The sequence below is a fragment of the Harpia harpyja genome, chromosome 5, assembly GCF_026419915.1.
Source record: "Harpia harpyja isolate bHarHar1 chromosome 5, bHarHar1 primary haplotype, whole genome shotgun sequence".
Classification (NCBI taxonomy): Eukaryota; Metazoa; Chordata; class Aves; order Accipitriformes; family Accipitridae; genus Harpia; species Harpia harpyja.
In genome coordinates this window covers 43619695-43639768 of record NC_068944.1, presented here as the reverse complement: position 1 = coordinate 43639768, position 20074 = coordinate 43619695, and the positions used below count along the sequence as shown (strand labels likewise).

Here is a 20074-nt window from a genome sequence, read left to right as displayed (position 1 = left end):
ATTGATCACAGTCCACTACTTTTTATATGGCAATTCTAATTTTTGAAACATTTATTAGTAAAGTGAATCTTCATAAGTAGACAGTATTCCTCTTTGGTGATGTTTAGATCTTCCATTAAAAGCAATTAGTTCACTGCACATAGGTAAACAAGTACCCTCCAGTGACTACCTAACAAAACTGAAACTACTCTAAATATTGCATTAGAAAAAAACTTCTGGTATGGAAGGTACATTTGCAGCCAGAAATTAAAATGGATGGGGTTGGATTAGATGTATTAAAAAAAAGAAAGCTTCAAGGAACACTTGATGAGTATAGATGCGCCTCCCACACTGAGCAATGTGCACCTACCGCTTTTAAATAATGTCCGTCTACACAGAGCAAGCCACCAGATGACACAACTGGTGGCTTCACACGTCACGAGAACTTACTGATATAAGCATCAGACAAGGATTCAAATAGTCATATCTTTGTGTTCTTTATATATGTGTTGCTTCAGAGAGAAACCACCTGCAAACTTCTTGAATGGTAAGCGTAATATAGTTTTCCTGTAGCTGAGATTCTGTCGCTCAGATTTTTGTTGGGCCTATTTTTCTTTTGCTTTTAGGGAGATTTCTGTGTTAAAAATACAAGGTAGATTATTTGAAATTCATATTTAAATGTGAATTTGGCATAATTTCAGCTAATTGAAGAACTGTATCATACATATCTTAGTGAATTTTAATAAAATCTACTTTTTCCAAGCAGGAAAATGCAAGTAATATACAAATAATATGGCATCCTTTCATGTTCAGTATGACTTTACATTTCTTTTTATTGGCAAAATTTTTCCACAACCTAGTTTTTCTTTTCGCCACCCAACATTGTTTCTTTTCCCCAGTAGATCCATATGAAAAAATATCCTAAGTATTGCACCTACCTTGCTGGTAGATATTAACTTTATTTCTAAGTAATATTTGTAAAAATGAAATATTTAATTATATTTGCTTAGACTAAAATAGATTATTATTACTGAGGGTCTGGTCATAGTTTCGTATGTACTGAATATGAAATAGAAAATATATTTCAAACAGATACCCATATCTATTCCATCTAGTAAGCATGCAGAACTTAATCTTAGTCAGTGAAACACGTTGTCTGAACAACTTTGATATGACTACCATCCTTCAGTTAAGACAGGAATGTCCAGGACTTGAGGAAATCAAGTTAAAAGTCAGCAAGTCTTGAAGACTAGCTGAAACATGCAATACTGTACTTAAAGTAATTTCATTAAGGTATTTTGGCCTTTTTCTTCCTTCCTGAATTATATTTGTTTAAACTGACTAATAAAAAGAATCTATATATTTCCCTATTTTACAAATTCAGGTATGTAAGCATCATTTTCACTCAATTATACATGTAACCATTTTCAAAATAATATTTTCTTTCAAATTATATATATATAATTTATTTGCACTATACAACATACATTTTAATAATTCTAGTTTTTAACAAGTCTTTTTTTTCCTAATGTGATAGAAATATAGTTTAATATACCAAAAGTTCTGCTTCACAATTTCAGTTCAATTGCATGGGCAATTCACTGAGAAGAAATAAAAGTGATATAGGCATCCTGCAAAATAAATTATTGATATTTGAAAGAAGTGAAAACCTGAGGTGTAATAAGACATAGGTAATAAGAACTGCATTCTATTCTGAAAATTGATATTTTATTGCAGTTATACCAGTCTGTGATGGTCCATAGAAAGCATATATTGAAGACTTCCAGTGTTGGCTGCTTCTGCGATATAAATTCAATTCTTTATTCCCAGTTACTTATACAAGAGGTTCAGGTTAACCACTGGAAAGGTAGGATCCATGTCTCTCTCAGATATTAGAAATGATGGAAGTGCTTTCAGAAAATGCTTGTACATAAGAGAGTTAGAGAGTTAAGTGAATCTTAGTTCAAAAAATGAAACTATAGCCAGCAGAAGCTAAGGCAAAGAGAGAATTTGGCTGGATAATATGTACAGAAAGAAAATAATGTCGGGGCAAGAGAAGAAAGAGGATTAAACAGCCCTGAAGTATAAACAGAGAAGCCAAGGGAGAAGAACAGGCAAGAGAGGAGATAGCAGGAAGGATAGAGATATGGTCATAAAAATAAGTTTGAAATGCCAACATGAAGACAGTTGGAAATAATGTGCACTATTGTTTTACTAATGCTACTTTTCCGTGCTTGAGGTTGCCACTCTTCTGTGCTTGCAAACTGGTGACAGGGGAAATATCCATGAGATTTTTCCATCAGTGGTTCCCCAGAACAACTATAAGCATGAAAAAGTTTGAGCACTCTGGTTTAGCAGTAAGATACACACTGTACTCTTCGAGGAAAATAGTATCAGTATGTCCTCCTGAAAATGCTGACATGCGTTTTTCCACAATTTTACCTGTTTTTATGATCCTAAAGTCTAGTTCATTTCCCTCTGTTTATTTGGGTTCCCTGCCCCTCTGCCCCTCCAAGTTGAGACTTTTCTACTTCATTCTGATTTCAAGCACTTTCTGGCACAAATAATGTTTGATATAATAGTTATTTTCTACAAACATGAGTATGGGTAGATTCACACTCACCTAGTAATTTTTAACATATTTCCATCACTATTTTAATCCTTTAATGATGAAATTTCTTTTGGAAAGCATCTTAGTTTATATCTAAAAAACTATATCAGACATCCTACAAAATAGGGAAACTCCAAGACAGTGAGCTTAAAATTTACTGTGTGTTTTCATTAGGAAATAATGACTGCATGGATACATTCAACAGAATGATAAATAAAGCAGTTAATATAGCTGTAGTAAGGAATTATTCCTACTTATTTTGCCTTTCTGTTACTGTATACGGTAAACTCAATTATATTCCTAAAGAGTGTTATGAATTACTAGGACACATTCTGACAGGTTTTGCTTCATACAGTCATTTTTAAGAACTTCCATTTTTAAAGGTGTTTATCAATAACAGGTCAATATCAATAACCACCAGTGAGACTAGACTATACCTCTGAAATAACAAAAGTCATCAAAGCTTTTTCCAGCTCTTCAGAGAAGAAGAGAGGGTAGGAGTTGTGCAATTAAGATGCCTTTATAGAGGACAGATTTTGCTGGACAGGATGTCCAGAAGAGAAAAGGGTTTCTAAGTAGGCAGATAAAGAATGAAAAGCACCATTGCAATGTGGGTGCTGTTCCCCAACAGGCACGGCAGCATATATACTGTGTAGGGGAAATCTGTGGATACATGTTAGGACAGCTATGGTGATGTAAAATACACAGCTGATGAGGAAAGACCAAGTAGCACTAAGAAATAATGCTTTCTGAATGTATCATTGGTCAGCAAGAAAGTGCCTAAATTAGATTGCAGGTAGGATTTAGGCTTCTGAAATCTAGGAGTGTGTTGCCTAAAACAAACCCTCGCCTAGCCCTTACATGTATAAATATCCTGAGGCACCTGTATCTTCAACCAGATCTAGTTGAAGATGTCCCTGCTCGTTGCAGGGGGTTTGGACTAGATGACCTTTAAATGTCCCTTCCAACCCAAACTATTCTGATTCTATGTATTTCATTACTAAGATTCTCCAGCTTTTTGGAGTTGGTACAACTGGAGGTATATCTTCACAATATCCAGAGCTGAAGTAAACTTGTCCATAATAAGCAGTGTAATGCATATATGGCATGCCTCAGCCTGACCGGACTTTATGGACCAGAAAGTTTCTGAAGCCTGATAATTCAACTTTTCCTAAATTCCATAGTTAGGGGAAGCCCAGGATTCAGGTCCCTGCTTCACAGATGGTTACTGGGTTTGGTCAGTGGTAGCTGAATGTAAAACCACAAAACCAGTCCTCGAGGCAGGAACAAGGTAAGTTTTCCAGTGTGGTAGGGAACCAGACTTCAGCACGGTGACCCTGACAGTCTCTGGCTGTACACTGGCACAGGCTTCAACAGCAGGAGTAAAGAGCATCATTACCAGAAAGCAAGCTGCCATTTGGTGGCCACAATTGCTTTTATTATGAAGTAGAGAGAGTATGTTTTAATCTCTTTAGTTTGAGGAAGTCATATGATGCCTGGCATGTAAGAGGCCCTCCACTTGCTTATAAGATAGTTTCCAAGAGATGGCTTAGTTCCAGGCTTCACAGGAGGATTACTGTCTGAAATGGGTATCTAAGTCACCCCTCACCTGTACACACTCCACTCGGAAGCATCCAACTCTCATAGGGACAGGGAATGCATTCACTTTTGCTACCCTACACCTAAACCTTTTCTAGATCCAGCTTATATACTTGAAAGCATTTGTCTAGGAGTTAACTTGAAGCCAACAGTCACTGCAATTAATTGCTGGGCTGTACTAGACACCTTGGGAAGTATTCTTACCAAGAATGCTCTCATGGAGTGTCACCTCACTTACTTATTACAATTGATATTACCCATAAGATCAATTTATATTTACTTTCAAAGCATAGATTATACTCTATGGGCCTCTATTTAAATTTCTTCTTGTCCAAAGCATTAAGAGCAGGAATCAATCTGTAAGGTATTATTTCATATCTGATTATCATTAGAAAAAAAAAAAAAAGACTCTCTGGTGTGGTGGAATGAATTATTGTTTTCTAAATCCTCTTTTTTTTTTAAAATAAGGCATGTAATAAACCTGTCAATAACTTAAATTCTTCTGCTGAGCATAGCAGCATGTTGCTTACTACAGCAAAATCTCAAGAAGAAAAAATGCAATGAAAAATCCATTAGACATAAGTGTAAAATGTGAGTTAAAGTCATCTTGCTGGTTTAAAAAGACAGTAGCATTTTTCTCCATGGTAAGTACAAGCATGTTTCTGAAAACTTGTAGGAGACAATGCATTCTTGCTTGTTTAGGCAGTAGCTCAGATTAATTTCTGGATGACTGTAATCAATATCTGAAGTAGCATCAAGAATTCATTTGGCTTACTGAATTAAGCTGACAACACAAATCCTAAATATCATTTTACACATCATAATTTGTATAACACTGTTGTCAAATAAATCACTTCCAAAGCAAAAAAACATACAGTACATCCTTTTCATTAGTGATATTTGCTTGAATTTACGGTTCCTAGGCCTGCAAAATTAACTTAATTGCAGTAAGGCTACAGGACTAGAATGGTCTGTATTTACTCTATATACAATTTAATTATTAAACAATCATATTTTTAATGAATTGCTGCTCTATGATTATCTTTAGTGAATTTTGCTTGTACTAATGGATCCACTGCTCTACCATTAGCAAGATCATGTTTGAAATAAAATGGTATAAATGTATTTTAATCCACTCTTGGGAAAAAAAGCTGTAAGAAAGGTTACTCTTTGAGTACTTATGTGAATTAGTTCCTTATGTCAAATCATTATGCAGAAATAAAAGGTGTGGTCAGCCCACTTAAAATTCCATTTGATTCCTTCTGGGAATAGAAAACCTTTGTATTATTTTTCATGCTCTGAACATTTACTAGAAGACTGAAAACTAACAGTAATTTAAAAGAAGGGGGAAGTATTATCAGATTCAAGAAAATAAGTAAAATTATGGTTGTTCGAGGATCATGACTTCTATTGTTTCACAGTATTACTCTGAGTACAGTTAGGGGATTTTAAGAAAAAAATGGATGATAGCTTTACTAATGCTTACCAATTTTTCAGTGATACCTCTATTTCCAGGTAATGATCCTTGCAGAAAATAGCATTTATGTTCTTTATACGATATCTAGACTGTTACTCGTTGAGTTCGATTTCTCATAAAGAGGACTACGGGCAACAGAAAAGTTAAGGCCAGGCAGGGAATTCAAAAGGGACCTCACCATGGGAAGGTGAACAATCTCACCAACTGGGGCTGCTCCTAATTGAAGTAGCAGGAAAAGGGTTTAGAAATACAGAGGGCTCCTCCAGTGGCTTAATCCCAAGTCACATAATTAGAATCTCTGCAGCACTAATGGCTAGCTTTCTTGACTACAGCTTTCTTGCTATAGCATAAACGACCCTGTTTCTTTTGGTCAGAATTAATGGTGACATAACAATAACAATGTACCTTAATGTACTGCTGTTGAATGTATGCAATACCTATGGCTACAGCAGAATGTGGGCTGAAGAAACTTTTTTTGTTCCATTTTTTAATCAAAGCTCTACACCAGAAGCACTTAAAACCACCCAGTTAGTCTTAGGACTATTTAGTCTTATGATCTTAAGACTACTTAGTCAAGGTTGTGTAACTTAAGCAACTTACTAAAAACAATGCTGGAGTTACAGGCTCTAGGATCAAAACAACAAACAGCATTTGTAGAGAGACGTCTGGCATTACACACACCAGTGAAACTCTCTGAAGGAATCGGCAAGCGTAAAGGTACAAATGATGCCAGTGATAAGAGGATTTGTGAAAGTTCTTCAGCAAGGTCCCTCCTCATAGTCTCTTAATGAAACTAAACTGTCATAGGACAGGCAGGAAGGATTTCCTGAATCTGGTTAAGGGTTAAAAAATATGGAATAGGAATACATCTTCACAAAGCAAGGAGGTTCCTTAGGACCCCTTAAAGTCAGTGTTGGGTTCAACAGTGCAAAGACATTCTGGTGATCTGGAAGTTGCTATAGAATTTTTCAGAATGACCAAAAATGCAGATGATTGTGGGAGATCCCACAAGTTTTGGTGATACGGTAATGAAATGTCAGATGAAATTCAATGTTGATAAATGCTAGGTGGGTACACAGAGGGAAACATAACACTAACAACCCTCATATGAGTGAGTATAGCATGAGTGCTACTTATTTATACTATCACCACTCAGAAAAGGGATTGTGGTGGAGCAGCAAAAATTCTTGGGAGACTTAGCTCAGTGGCATTCAAAAAAAAAGCAAATACCTTTGTGAGCTTTTAGGAGAGGAATTAATTAAAAATTGAACAATTAGTACTATTGCTCGAAGATACATTGACTTGAGCATGTAGGTGTTGCCATCCCATTTCAAAAGAAACATGGAAAAGATGCAGGCTAGGAGGATGAGGATGTTCAGAGATACAAAATGGCATCCCTAAGAAGGAAAAGCATATGAACGAAGCCCTATCAGTGAGCAAAGAGCTGGAAGAACTTTATGAAATTATGAGCGTTGACAGGGATAAAAAAATGGGGAAAAACTCTCCATTTCTCAAAATAAAAACACTAGGGAGCACTAAGTGAAGCTAGTGGTAAAAGAAAGTATTTTTCATAAACACATAATGAAATTATGGCACTTAGTGTCACAGGACGTTGTGGCATGGACAGTATAAAGAGGGTTCAAAAAGGACATGAGCGAAGTAATGGAGAATTGCCAGTTGACAGCAATTAAACAGGCTGTACTGGGTGCGAACCTGGTTCTGGCAGTCCTTAAGCTGCTAATTGCCATAAAATGGCAAAAAGTCATCCCGTAGGCCTCCTATTGCTTTTCCTAAGCGTCTGCCCCGGCTGCTACCTGACCTTTGGTAGGTCTGCTCTTACCACATTAAGTAAACTGTTAGTTCTCCGAGTTAAAAATGTTTCTGTTAAAAGACTCAGCAAGAATGACTCAGTTAAAGTCGCTTTAGTAATTAACCCTTTGGAACACTTTGTGCTGCTTCTTTCTATGCTCTTCCTATAGCTTTCCTACACTGCTCCAAATTTGCTGGTAAAACAAATTCTACAAAAAAAATTTGTGACTACAAAGTAAAAGCTGAGAAGTCAATCATAGAAAACTCAACTAACTATTTTAAAGTTGCGAGGCCGGCGTAGAGCAGTGCCCTCGGCACCGCAGCAGCACTGCCCGACCGCCCCACGGCACCGAGCCCGGGCGGGACAGCTTTTCCTGTCACAGGTTGCACCACGGGAGCTGCCAAGAGTCCGACTTCGCCGCTCCCGTTTCGCCCTGCATTTATTTATTTAAATTTTTGCACATCGCGCTCTCCGTGCTGCAGTTCGTGCATGTACAGATACGCCCCTCTCCAGGGACCTCCGTCACTGTCAGATACTCAGGGAAAGAAAAAAACCAACAAACCCTCCCCAAACCCAGCGGTGATCGCTTAGCCCTCTCCCGCAGTCAACGCTCGGCGGCGGCGCCTCCGGCCGCCGCAGCTCCCCCGCCGGCAGCGGGGACAGCCGCCCACCCAGGCGCCCAGCCAGCACTAGTTTAGGCGGTGGCCCCTGAGGGGACCGGGGCTTCGCGCCCCCGGGGACCGCCCGGGACCTGCCTTTCGGCGGGGGGCCGCCCCCGCCCGCTTCCCCCGCCTCCCGCCGCCGCCGCCGCTTCGGCGGGGTGGCCGGGCGCGGCCTCGGCACCGGCGGTCACTCGGTCTCTCGCCTCGCAGGTCTCCGGAGCGGGCGGGGCGGGCGCTGCTCGGAAGCGGGCGGACGGGCGCCATGAAGCGCTCTCTGCTGCGGCTCTGCCAGTCGCGGGAGAAGGCGGCCGTCTCCAGCTCCTACCAGGGCGTCGTCTGCGAGGCGGATGCCGCCTCCGTCGCCTCGCAGGATGTCTTCAAGGTGCGTGCGGAGCGGCGCGGAGGGGGTGGCGGTCCCGAGGGCTGGGGGCTGGGCGTGAGTGTGGGGGGACAGCCTCGGGGCAGCCGAGCTGCCCGAGGCACCGAGGCCGTCGTGGGAGTGGGACAAGATGGTGCCCAAGACTGGGGCTCGTGTGAGGGCGTCGGGACAAGGAAGGGTGAAGGTGGAGAGCGAGGTGGGCGAGGGTGAGATGGGGCTCTGGAGGCAGCCGTGCGGGCTCGGCGGTGGTTACGTCTCAGAGGCGCTTTCTTCCGGGAGGCTCGTCAGCGGAGCCATGAGGGAAGAGCTGTGAGGAGTGGGAGACAGGCTGGGAGCCGCCCTGGCCGAGGGGCATGAAGGCGCGGAAGGCCGTGCTGTTGTGTGGCCAAGTCTGGACCGGGGCGAGCAGGAACGCGGGAGGAGAGCAGGCGAAGGAGGATGAGGGGTGCGGGGGGGGGGGGGGCACGCGGCTGCCGTGGGGCTCACATCCCCCTTGGGCATGGCTCCCCAGAAAGAGTCCCTCTCTTAGAGGGAGGTCCAGAGGTCGTGATGGGAATGAGTAAACCATCGAGAAAAAATGTCACAAAAGGAAAGTTAAGAAGTACTGGAACCGTTATGAAGGGCAAGGGAACCAGCAGCACAACCTACAAATGCAAAATTGCTGCATAAGGAAGGATATAACCTCTTCCCTTTTCCGTAGAGAGTAGGACAAGAAGTGATGTATTTATGTTGCAGCTAGGGAGACCTAGACCAAATGTTAGGGAACCCTTTTTTAAGGGTAAGCATAATTAAGCAAAGGAATTGGTTGCTTACCGGACGGATGACTTGGGTAACTTTGAAGATTTTTAAGAGCAGGCTAAACAAATTTGGCAAAGTATGTGGATGGGTTTAAAAACCTCTTGAGATCATTTCCAGACTTGTTTGCTGTGTGCTAGCTGCATTCCTGAGCAACATCTCTTCAGCATAACACGGTTTGTCACTCCGGTGGGTGATCTGCCACTACAGAGCTGTTCAGACAAAGTGCAAAGGAGCTGCTGTTTGTTTAAAATAGCTTGCTTTGCTACTTTTGAACCAACTGAAATACTGAGAACACCTAACTGATATCTTCCTTTCCTATTTTGTTAATGAAACACTGAAGTATTGGCTGAAAAATCTTATTTTTGTTGGTAGGAATTTTCCTCATGCCACATTTCGGCCATATTTTGTCTTACATTGACAAAAAATTCCAATGTAAAGAGTGGCAAAATGTGGTCTAAATCAATAGAAAGATTTGAAATTCATTACAATTAAAATTAAGTTAGAATATAAGTAATAGAAGATACTGGGCTTTATAATAAGGTTTTCTTACATAGCTTTTTGATGTGTATAAAATGTATAGATATTTATGTATGTAATTGACCTCTTATTTTTATGACAGTTGAGTCATCTTAAATACCCTTTCCACAATGATCTCCCGTGTTTTCTGTTAGCTTTTTCTAATTGCATTTTTGAAACAGACGCTACATCTGTATTTGGCCTCAGTCTTCTAAATCTTTAAACACATTTGTAACATTATTCACATAAGTAATGTCACTGAGGTCAATGGGACTATTAAGCTGAAAGAAGTTAAACACATGCTTAAACCTATGAATGGGCTGCCCCATAATGTATATTTGCTTAATGACAGCAAAAACTGTTGAGTCTTTGTGGCTCAGGGGATCCTGGAGAGCAAACTTTTCCTTTTCTTCTGCAGCTGAGGAGGGAACAGTGATCTTTAGGGGATTTCCTTTTTTTACCCTTTGCTTGCTTACACATCTTTGGGAAGGTATGCATTAGTTTTGATATGCATTCTCTCCCCCCCCCCCCCCCAATTTTGTTGAATTGTTTTTCTTTTTTATTCTCTCTTTTTAATAACTTGTTTTTAAATTCCTGCCATTCTACTGCAATTGGTTGCTCTGACATAAAGAACATCACAGAAACCCAACAGCTAAACTTTAAAGCCCAGGATATAATATCAGTCTCTGTAGAAAGGTCTAGAAAATTAATTTGTCAAGATTATTAATTTTTCCTCTCTGTTGAATTCATTTGATGTGGCCACAGCTGGAGAGAATATAAAACAGTAAGTGATTAATTTGCTTGTTTGAGATTTTCTGTGGTAGAGGGAATGTCTTGAACTCACTACAGAAGACAAAATAATGTATTCAAGGTAATTTCCATTTTTGTTAATTTTGCACTGTTTCTCAACTGGATCTGATCTTGCAATCAATCTAATCAGTCTGAGTTTCACTGTTGACTCAGTCTGATCAGGATTTGTATACGTCTGTATGAAACTGAAGAGTTGGGAGAGAATTATTGAGTGGTAACATGCCCACAGTAACACATTATAACATTGCTAACATTGCCTATTAGGAAAATGAGAATATTTGTGTCCAAAATAGGTGATTTCAGATGGAAGTGCCTGTAGGCTACGGAGCTTCATTAAGAAGAATCGTTCTGGGCTTACAAAAGTGGATGAATTAAATGCCACTCCACTGCATCATGCTGCAGAAGGAGGTCAAATAGAATTAATGCAGTTGATCATAGACGATTCTTCCTGTGAAGGTAACACACATTTTATGAACTATTTTATTTAACAGAATAAAGAAGTTCAATAATCAAAGTGTTTGTTACCCAACTGAAACAGAACTGGTATGTGTTATCTACATTTATAGATTTAAATATAGTTCAAACCGTCTGCCACAGTTTGCAGCATCTCAGGTGTGGTTTGGATCGCCCTGGTTATGTTAGGGCTGTTTTCTCTCTAATGCAGTGATTCAATATATCTTATTTTGTTTGGGACTCAGATTTACAGTCTTCAAATATGAAAAGAAAACTGCAGTGAAGTACAGTAGGCCTGACTCTTTATCTTCCTTGTATACATTATGTAACTTTTGTTACATTTAAAATACCGGAAATGTAAAAGAGAATTCATTTGGTTTCTCATACTTGTCATTCAAGCTGTCATCACAACTTGTTTACTTAATAGTGAGGAAGAATAAACATTTGATGAGGTAGGCCATCTGAAGAAATTTAGGGAAGAAGTGATAAGTAGGAGAACATGGGGCCTTGAATGATTGAGAAACACTCTGTGTGAAAGATATTGTTTAGTAGTTATTAATAAGCATTGTGAAACTATGTACAACTCCACTGATAGACTGTGGGCTACTGAGCAAACATACAATGGTCCTAAAAAGCTCATTTTTTATGATGGCCAATCTACTTTTAGATTATTCTCTCTGAAAAAAATTCTTTTTCTTTTCAATATATAATTTTTGTCTTAATTTTTAAAGATATTTTTTGAAGTTTAGTTCCAATTTTGAAGCTCAAAATACATGTGTAGAACAGACCAGTTTTATAACTGGTGTGAATTGATTTACCTCTCTGTTCTTAAGTGAATCAGAATAGATATGGTCTTTAATCTTATAATTTGCAAGCACTGATTTATTATCTCTTATTTTAGTTATTCACACTCACTTGTTCTGTGCAGCCTCTAAAGCAATAACTGCTAAGTCAAAGAAGGTAGGAAAGTGAAAGGTCAGGAAAAGAGGGAAATCAAATAACTCTTGGGGGGAGAAAAAAGGTGTATAACAATGGGAAATAGACAGGTGTTTCACCTCTCCCATCTCTCCACTATTATAATTTCAAAAGATCCCACAGGAAGCTTTATCGCTATTTGCTAACCTTATCAAGCTTTCTCTCTGCTATTTTAGTATATTAATATCTTTAATAGAACATTTTCTCTAACTAATACAGTGTATTCAGCACAATAATTAATCAATTTTTTCTCTTCAAAGAAATGCAGTTGCACAGACCTAAAGCTCCATTGAAGATGCTTTTTTTTTTTTTCCCAGTGGGATCAGAACATTTGATGGTTTTGCTTTGGTTTTGTTTTGTTTTCTCTCCTTTGATGTAGTATTAAATGTGATGGATTCTTCTGGAAATACCCCGCTGCACTGGGCCACAAAGAAAAACCAGGTTGAAAGTGTTAGCTTGCTTCTTAGCAGAGGAGCCAATCCAAACATTCTCAATTCCAATATGATGGCACCTTTGCATATGGCCGTGCAGTCCCTGCATAATGAAATTGTTAAGGTAAGTCTAAAGTCCACATAAACATACGGACTTGACAAGTAGCTCAGCAGCAGCTGCATGCAGAGCACCAAGGCCTTGTTTATATATGCTGTATCTCCTCATATGCTTTGTTTAGCGAGCTGGATGTGTAACATGTGATGCTTATAAAAATGTCTGTGTCTTCTTAGCACAGCAAGTAAAAACTAACTTACTGATTTATATAAATACTGATATTTGTGCTATGATAGTAGTCGTTATGTTTCATGAAGAATTCTTTTACATTTTCCAAACATAAGGAGTTTTCTTTAAAAAGGTTTTTTTTAACACTAAAATTTCCTGTAGGCATGTGTTATTTCAAATGTTTACATTCTAATTATTTTTTTTTTTACAATTGTATAGGGAGTCATAGAAGTATCAATATTTTCTTGAAACTAGTGTATTTTTTTTATGAAAACCAGATTAAAACTAGTCAGAAAACGCAGTTCTTAAAACCCAACATTTTAATAATCATTGGAATAGTAGCAGAACTAAAGCTGCAATTAAAAATCACAAAAATATATTGTGAAGAAATTACTAGTGTCCATTTTGAACCTTATAAAATAGCAACAGCATTGAGATTTTAAGCAGCATCATTTTTTTTCATCATTTGTCCAAGTGCAATGAGAATGTTTTCACTCCATATGTGGCATTTGGATAGGATTTTAGAATTTGTAAAGTTCTTGAATTTACTAGGTGAATACAACCTTAACACCACATCACCTGCTTTTACCTTTAAAGTTGTCTCTTTTTCTCGTTCGTTGAATCAAAAAAAAGAAAAACATATTCCTGTATTCAAGACTTAAAATCCTTTAGAGATTTTCAGTGCTAAAATATTTCACTGTTCTCACATCTTTTACCAAATTTGTATTTATTATTAATTAAGAACAATAAAATCTGAAATACAGTGACATTTTTAAAATGGGCTTTGTATCAAGTTTGGATTTGGGTTATTTTACAGCTCTGCTCTCAACTAAATATGTGCTCTCATTTTTTCCCCACTCTGTTGTTTATTCAAGCTAGTTCTTCTTTGGTTTCTATTGTTAAATTGCCTGAAAGTGATTAAAATGTGCCAGTTCCTCCAGTACAGAAAAAGTGATTGAGGTTACTGAAAGATAATTAAATAAATATGTAGATAGAGTAATAAATATGCAGTGCACTATGGTCATTATCATTTCCAGATCCTTGGCTTCTCAAAAAATGCTGGAAGCAGTCATACAGGTACTTGGTGATACTGATAGGTCAGCGTTAGCTGTTAACATAGGGACTGAAGCAGGAATTCAGGGCTGGAAGGGTCCCTGTTTTCATCAAGTCCTGTCTCCCTTTATCTTATAGAACTGTCCTATAGATGCCAAATTGAGCAGGATCTACAACATTGCTACTTCCCAGGGAATAGAGAATATTACAAGACATTATAACAAACTTCAGTTGAAAATCCCCACCTGCAATTTGCTACAGAAAAGATTTTCTCCCAGTATTGGGGAAATTGTTAAATAAAACTTTAAGACACTCTGCAGCTATGTGCAGTATTTATCCTAGGTACTCAGGTGTCTGCTGTAAAGAATTTTACTTTGCTTTGTCTGTTCTCACCTGCATTTTTCACCTGCATATTTTTACATTGTCCTGCATTTTATCCCTCCTCTGCCTATGCATTGTGGGCTGCTAGCATGCAAAAAGAACAAGTCGCAAGAGTGCTATGGGTGATAAACAACAAAAGTAATGGAATAGGCCTTTGTTGTGTTTGGCTTATGGTTGACTGAATGTTTTCTTAAACATTTAGATTTTGGTCCAGCATAGCAGTACAGATGTTAATTTGGAAGGTGAAGCAGGGAACACACCTATAATTGTAGCATGTTACAAGGATAATCCTGAAGCACTGACAATCCTGGTATGTATAATTATCCATCACCTTTTGATGTGATTCTGTTTACCTTGATGCAGTGTTATTCTGTTTCTATGTTCTGTCTTTGTTCAATGGAGGAAGGTTAATCATGGACCTAGTATTCAAGTTACTTTGCATAGGTTACTAAGAAACTAATCTTTTAAGAGCATATATAAATATATCTGAGTATATATCTGAGGCAAACTTAAGAAAAAACTTCAGCTGATTTTGAAGGTCATGAGAACATAAAATGAAGCACATTTATGTATAGATGTATGGATATAACATGCAAAAGATGTTTGTATATAAACTTCACAGTGCATATACAACATAAGAAAAAGAGACAGCTACCCAGGAGACTATATCTGTAATAGTATGTTTATTAGTCAGAATTTTCTGTATGTCATTAAGCTATATCCAGGCATTATTTTTCAGATTGAAAACGGAGGGAAAATATGTAAACCAAACAAAACAGGATGTATGCCTATCCATGCAGCTGCATTTTCAGGTGCAAAAACATGTATGGAAATTCTTTTAAAAAAAGGTAAATACGTTGTTCCCAAGCAGTCAGTAGGCTTTATTATTTATAATAGCGTTACCAATTTACTCCTTTAATTCTCAAAGAACTGTGAAAACAAGCACTTAGAACTGCGACTGAACTTACAAGAAGTTAATGCGATTATTCCTATGGGCAATTTATAACTTTTGTAGGATTGTAGCAGCAACTTAACTGCTTTCCTAAATGTGTGTCCATCCATTGTTTAATGACAGATGTGAAAGGTTCATATTTTGAGGGGGAAGGATATTATTCCACAGTTAATATACTCGCTTTGAAAGCCTTTCTATCTTCTGTTATCTCATTCTCCCTTTAAAAAATTCCATTTATTTTCATCTCTTAGGTGAAGAATTGGGTCACTCTGCTAAAACCCACATCAATTTTACCAATAATGGAAAGTGCAGTCCACTTCATTTAGCAGTTCAAAGTGGGGACCTCGAGATGATTAAAATGTGCATTGAATTTGGAGCCCAAATTGATCTAAAACAGGTAAAACTCGAGTGGAGCGAAATACAATTTTGATAAAACCTAGGTATCTCCAAATCTCTGAGTGGTATGAAAAAGAGATGAGCAGATAATCATTGCTCATTGTCTCTTCCAATGCAAAACCTAGGGAGCAGCAAACGAAAACAAGTCTCTAGTTCAAATCGGGCAAAATGTCAGGTTTCTTTACACAAGTTACATAGGATGTTGTGGGTATGAAAAGTTTTCATGGATACAAAATGCATTTGGGCAGATCTATAGAAGAAAAATCAATCCTCAGCTACTGAATACAACAACATCCCCTCTGGCTCAGGACATCCTTCCGTCATAAACAGACAGAATCTGGGAGAGCACTCTGAAGAATGCTACAGCCTTCTTCACAAACTCTTTACTATGCAACTGCTATCATCCCTTCCCAGAAATGGGATCTTCAATCTGGCCCTTTCTCATCATTCTTGTTTATCTTCAGCTTTGCCCTGGCCTTTCCAGTATCTTCTTTGTAAGCAAGCACAAATTGTGATACTACTGCGGCTACCATTATACTGTTGGTGTAAGGGCCTGTGCCCAGCTTCATGGTGAATAAACATTTCTGAAAATATCTATCATTAATCAAATTGTTTGCAAGGCTGAAATCAACAATTCATGAGCGCAAAGATAAACATGGTTTAGCCTTTTTTTTAATTGGTTTGATTCTCTGAACACACAGCTTTTGAATGAGATAATTTATGCTGCTGATTTTGTGATGCATAAGACTGTTTTGAGAAAGCCTATGGCATTGTGGAAAAGCCCATTCCAATGCATTCACTGAAACGCTCCTGATCTAAAAAGGTCAAAACCCTCAGTCATGTATAAAAGCTAGTTTGTCCCATCTAGCTAAATGAAATCCTGTTTTGGCAAATATTGTTCTAATAATTTATTTATTGCTTAATAATTTTATGACTGTCTAACTTATAATAGTTTAATAACATGTTAGACCAAGTTATTTGCAACCTGCAGAAATTTTTTTTTAAAGAACAACTTCTAAGGAAGATTCCATTTAAGGAAGTCAAAAACATTTTAAAATAATCCATTTTCTGTATGATGTAGGCACATTTGTTTCCTTATTCATTTGTACTGGTCTTCCTATGGTTTTCTGTAGTTTTCCTTTGCTTCATCTCTTGTATTGAAGGGTGCTGTGTGTGTCTGTTTATTAATTCAGTTACAAAAGATTCTTAAGAGTGTAATTATCTCATATCTTAGGGACTTGGCATAGAATAATAATAAGCTTTAAAACTATCTCTTTAGTCTTTTCTGGTCTTTAAGCTCTCTTTAGAGTTCCACTACTTTAGTTAAAGACTAAAGTTTCATTACTTGCATAGAAATTTAGGCATTTAGGAATTACAAATCCTGGGCTAGATCACTAGTGTGTTTAATAGGTTGGAGGTTAGGTTGTTGGGTTTAAATATTTAAATGTTGTTTTATTTGCCTATTTACAGAATGAAAAATGCACAGCACTTCATTTTGCTGCCACTCAAGGAGCAACTGAGATTGTAAAGTTGATGATGTCATCCTATGCTGGTGAGGAATCCATTATTGATGCTGTAGATGGGAATAAGGAAACATTGCTTCACAGGTAGGAGGCTGCTCTGCCAGACTTCACTATAAATTGTGAGCCATGATATTCTTAGTTATTCTCAGCATCCAGTTATACTTTATAGAGTATACTTTGGAACACCCTTCCAGAGGGGTTGGAACTCCTCCATGGGATGGAGATGGTTTTAGTACAACATGAAAGAGTCAGTAATTTGTCAGAATGTTAAAGATTTTGGTGCTGATAACAAAATCAAAACAATTCCAGTTACCTTGGCACCATGTCAAGGAATGGTCACTAACAGTTTGTATTGAAAATTTACTCCAGTGAAGTAGTAGGTGAACAAGTTTATGGAATTGTTAACAGCTTCTAAGGTTGTGGAACAAATGCCCTCATCTAATGGGGTTATGTTCCCCAGAAAATGAATGGAAAATAATTTGAACAGTTTAAAATTTTTTTTTTCCCCAAAAGATTATCTTATACCTGATCAGTTACAAGTAGATGTTGGTACACTTCCCTATGACTACGAAGTTGCAGATGGCATTTGTGTATGTAATAATCCTGTAGACTTAGAGTCTTTCACAGTCCATTTGAAACCAGAGCACTAGAATGTGGAGAAGTTTCCTCAGTCTCCTGTAGCAGAAAGATGCTTAGTTAAATGTGCTGGCTACAAACTCTATGGAAGATAGTATATTTCCTCATCTATACATTTTTGCAAGAAATATATGTCTCACTGCATTTAAGTGTAATAATTTTACAGGGCTACCTACAAGGAGTTTTACAATACGAAATAACGGGTAGAAAGTCAGAGGCAGTGGAGGTGATTGTTCGTTGGACACGGTCTAAAGTGGAATGATTCAAAGATAATTGAAGAAATTAAAAGGAGAGTGTGTTGTAAAGTTAAGATAAGGTTTGGGTACACTTGGAAATGCTACCATGATAGAACGTGATTGAAGACAAAGTGATGACAGAATGCCAAAGAAAATTGTGCAGACACAACATACTACTTGATAGATAACTGGGTGTCATATCCATGAAAATGACTGTCCTTGGAAAAAGCTTGGGAAAAGAATGACGTTCTTTTACTCCCTGTGTCTGTGAAACAGGGAAAAAAAATATTACCAAGAATCATCAGAAAGGTAGAAAGTCACCCAAATCTCTCAGAATACAAATAAACTGAATAGGAACATTAACTTGTTGAGAAGTGAAGAAGCAGTGAAGCATAGGCAGGACTTGATCCTTTCAGATTCCTACTGTCATGTTTCCATCTAAGTATTTTATAAAATCACTTCTTTTTCTCTTCAGTCACCTTGGAATTTATTTTGAGTGTGTGTGAAGGATTCAGTATTTATGCCTGGCTGGAGGGGTCTACTGTAGAAAATAGAGGCATCTGTACTTGGAACCATGACATGATTTTTAAAATATGTCTTTTGAGTAATGAGTTTTAAATATAGTACACCCAGTGTTATTACCTCTTATGATGCTGAGGGAATTGTTATCTTTGAGATACAGTACAACACTGGAACTGTCCTTCTGTGTTGCTCATTGAGTCAAAATATTTAACAGAGGTCTGACTTCTGAAAACATTTAGACTGTGTGTATTAACTGTGCTATACATCCTGCTTTGACCATTTTTTCCCTATAATATATAATTCAATGTCTTATTGTAGAATAAAACCTGAGAATTTTTCATGTGTATAGACAGCTTTAAAATATTTTTAATAAATTAATAAATGTCACCACGATTTATATCAGTATGTTATATCTTTTCATATTTTTTCAAGTAGTCTTGCCTGCCACAGTCAGAATACATGTTTAGCCATTGCCATTTTAAACCCACCCTAGCATTATTACACAAAATATATAGCAAGTTGTTTTTGAAGATCGGATCAATGAAATGGATTTGAGGCTCTAGGTCTGCCTGGAACAAACTGAGTCTGAAGTTTATGGAATTCTATATTGACCTTGTGTGGTACAGAAAGAGATCTGACATATGAAATGACTGGTTCTGTTAAAAATCAGTAGTAAAATGCCTGTTGACCTACCAATGAGGTCTTTGTTTCCTGCAGTGGGTTTTCAATGTATTAATTGAACTGAACTTAGTTTAAAAATAAAACTCCATGACAAAAATCGAAACAATTTATTAAAATGAATTATGTAATAAAGGTATCTCTCTGTCTCTTTATTTAAAAATGTATTTATTTGAAAATATTAGAAAATGCAGCAAATGGAGAAAGATGCTACCCTTTGGCTTGAAACTTCATTGTCCTTTCTAACGTTACTGTATTTTTGCATTTTTCCCCACAGGACAGCATTGTTTGATCATTATGAACTGGCAGAGTATTTGATTTCAATGGTAAATATTTAATCAAGCAACATGTTTATAGAGATTATTGCTATCTGTTACTACAGGTCTGCATAGAGAAATTCATAAAGGAGAATGTGTTCTCAGGTATAGGTCACTTAGATACATATATTTTTCATAATGCATAATTGACAGTTACAGTACAATGGTAGTTATGGCTCTGTAATAGCATCCCACACTTACAGAGGATGAAAACTTGCATTTTTATTTCCATTTTACTTGCTCAGAAAGGTTTCATAAACATCTTTTACCAAATATTACAAACTGGTTTAGTCGTTCTCACTTTTAGGATATGAAATATGAAATAAATACTAAACATGCATTGAATTTAATGAAGAAGAAATCCTTTCTTTAAGGTATGTACATATGATTATTCTGAGATCACATAGCCATATATTGAAGTTTGTGCATGATCTAGAAATATTTTTTAAGCTGTGTAGTTTGGTTCTATTTCTTCACTGAATACTTATGAGGGAGAAAGAGAAGAAATGTAACCAGGGATGCTACTGGCTATGCTCCAAGTGTCCATTCATACCAATTAAACTAAGGCTCATATAACCATTACATGCCCTACTCTGC

The 20074-nt window shown here is 37.5% G+C and overlaps 1 protein-coding gene across 2 annotated transcripts in view; it reads left to right on the top strand.

The window, feature by feature from the left end:
* Nucleotides 1–481: 481 nt before the first annotated feature.
* Nucleotides 482–20074, top strand: part of TRPA1 (transient receptor potential cation channel subfamily A member 1) — a 45473-nt gene continuing 25880 nt past the window's right edge. Inside the window, exons 1-9 of one of the 2 annotated variants that reach the window (XM_052787550.1) lie at nt 482–526; nt 8349–8520; nt 10935–11097; nt 12449–12624; nt 14420–14527; nt 14957–15065; nt 15421–15566; nt 17036–17172; nt 19438–19486. In XM_052787550.1, coding sequence (XP_052643510.1) covers nt 8401–8520; nt 10935–11097; nt 12449–12624; nt 14420–14527; nt 14957–15065; nt 15421–15566; nt 17036–17172; nt 19438–19486 — 1008 coding nt within the window. In that variant the 5' untranslated portion in view covers nt 482–526; nt 8349–8400. Of the gene's footprint in view, nt 527–8320; nt 8521–10934; nt 11098–12448; nt 12625–14419; nt 14528–14956; nt 15066–15420; nt 15567–17035; nt 17173–19437; nt 19487–20074 lie in introns of those variants that run through there. The other variant, XM_052787551.1, reaches the window with a different exon arrangement.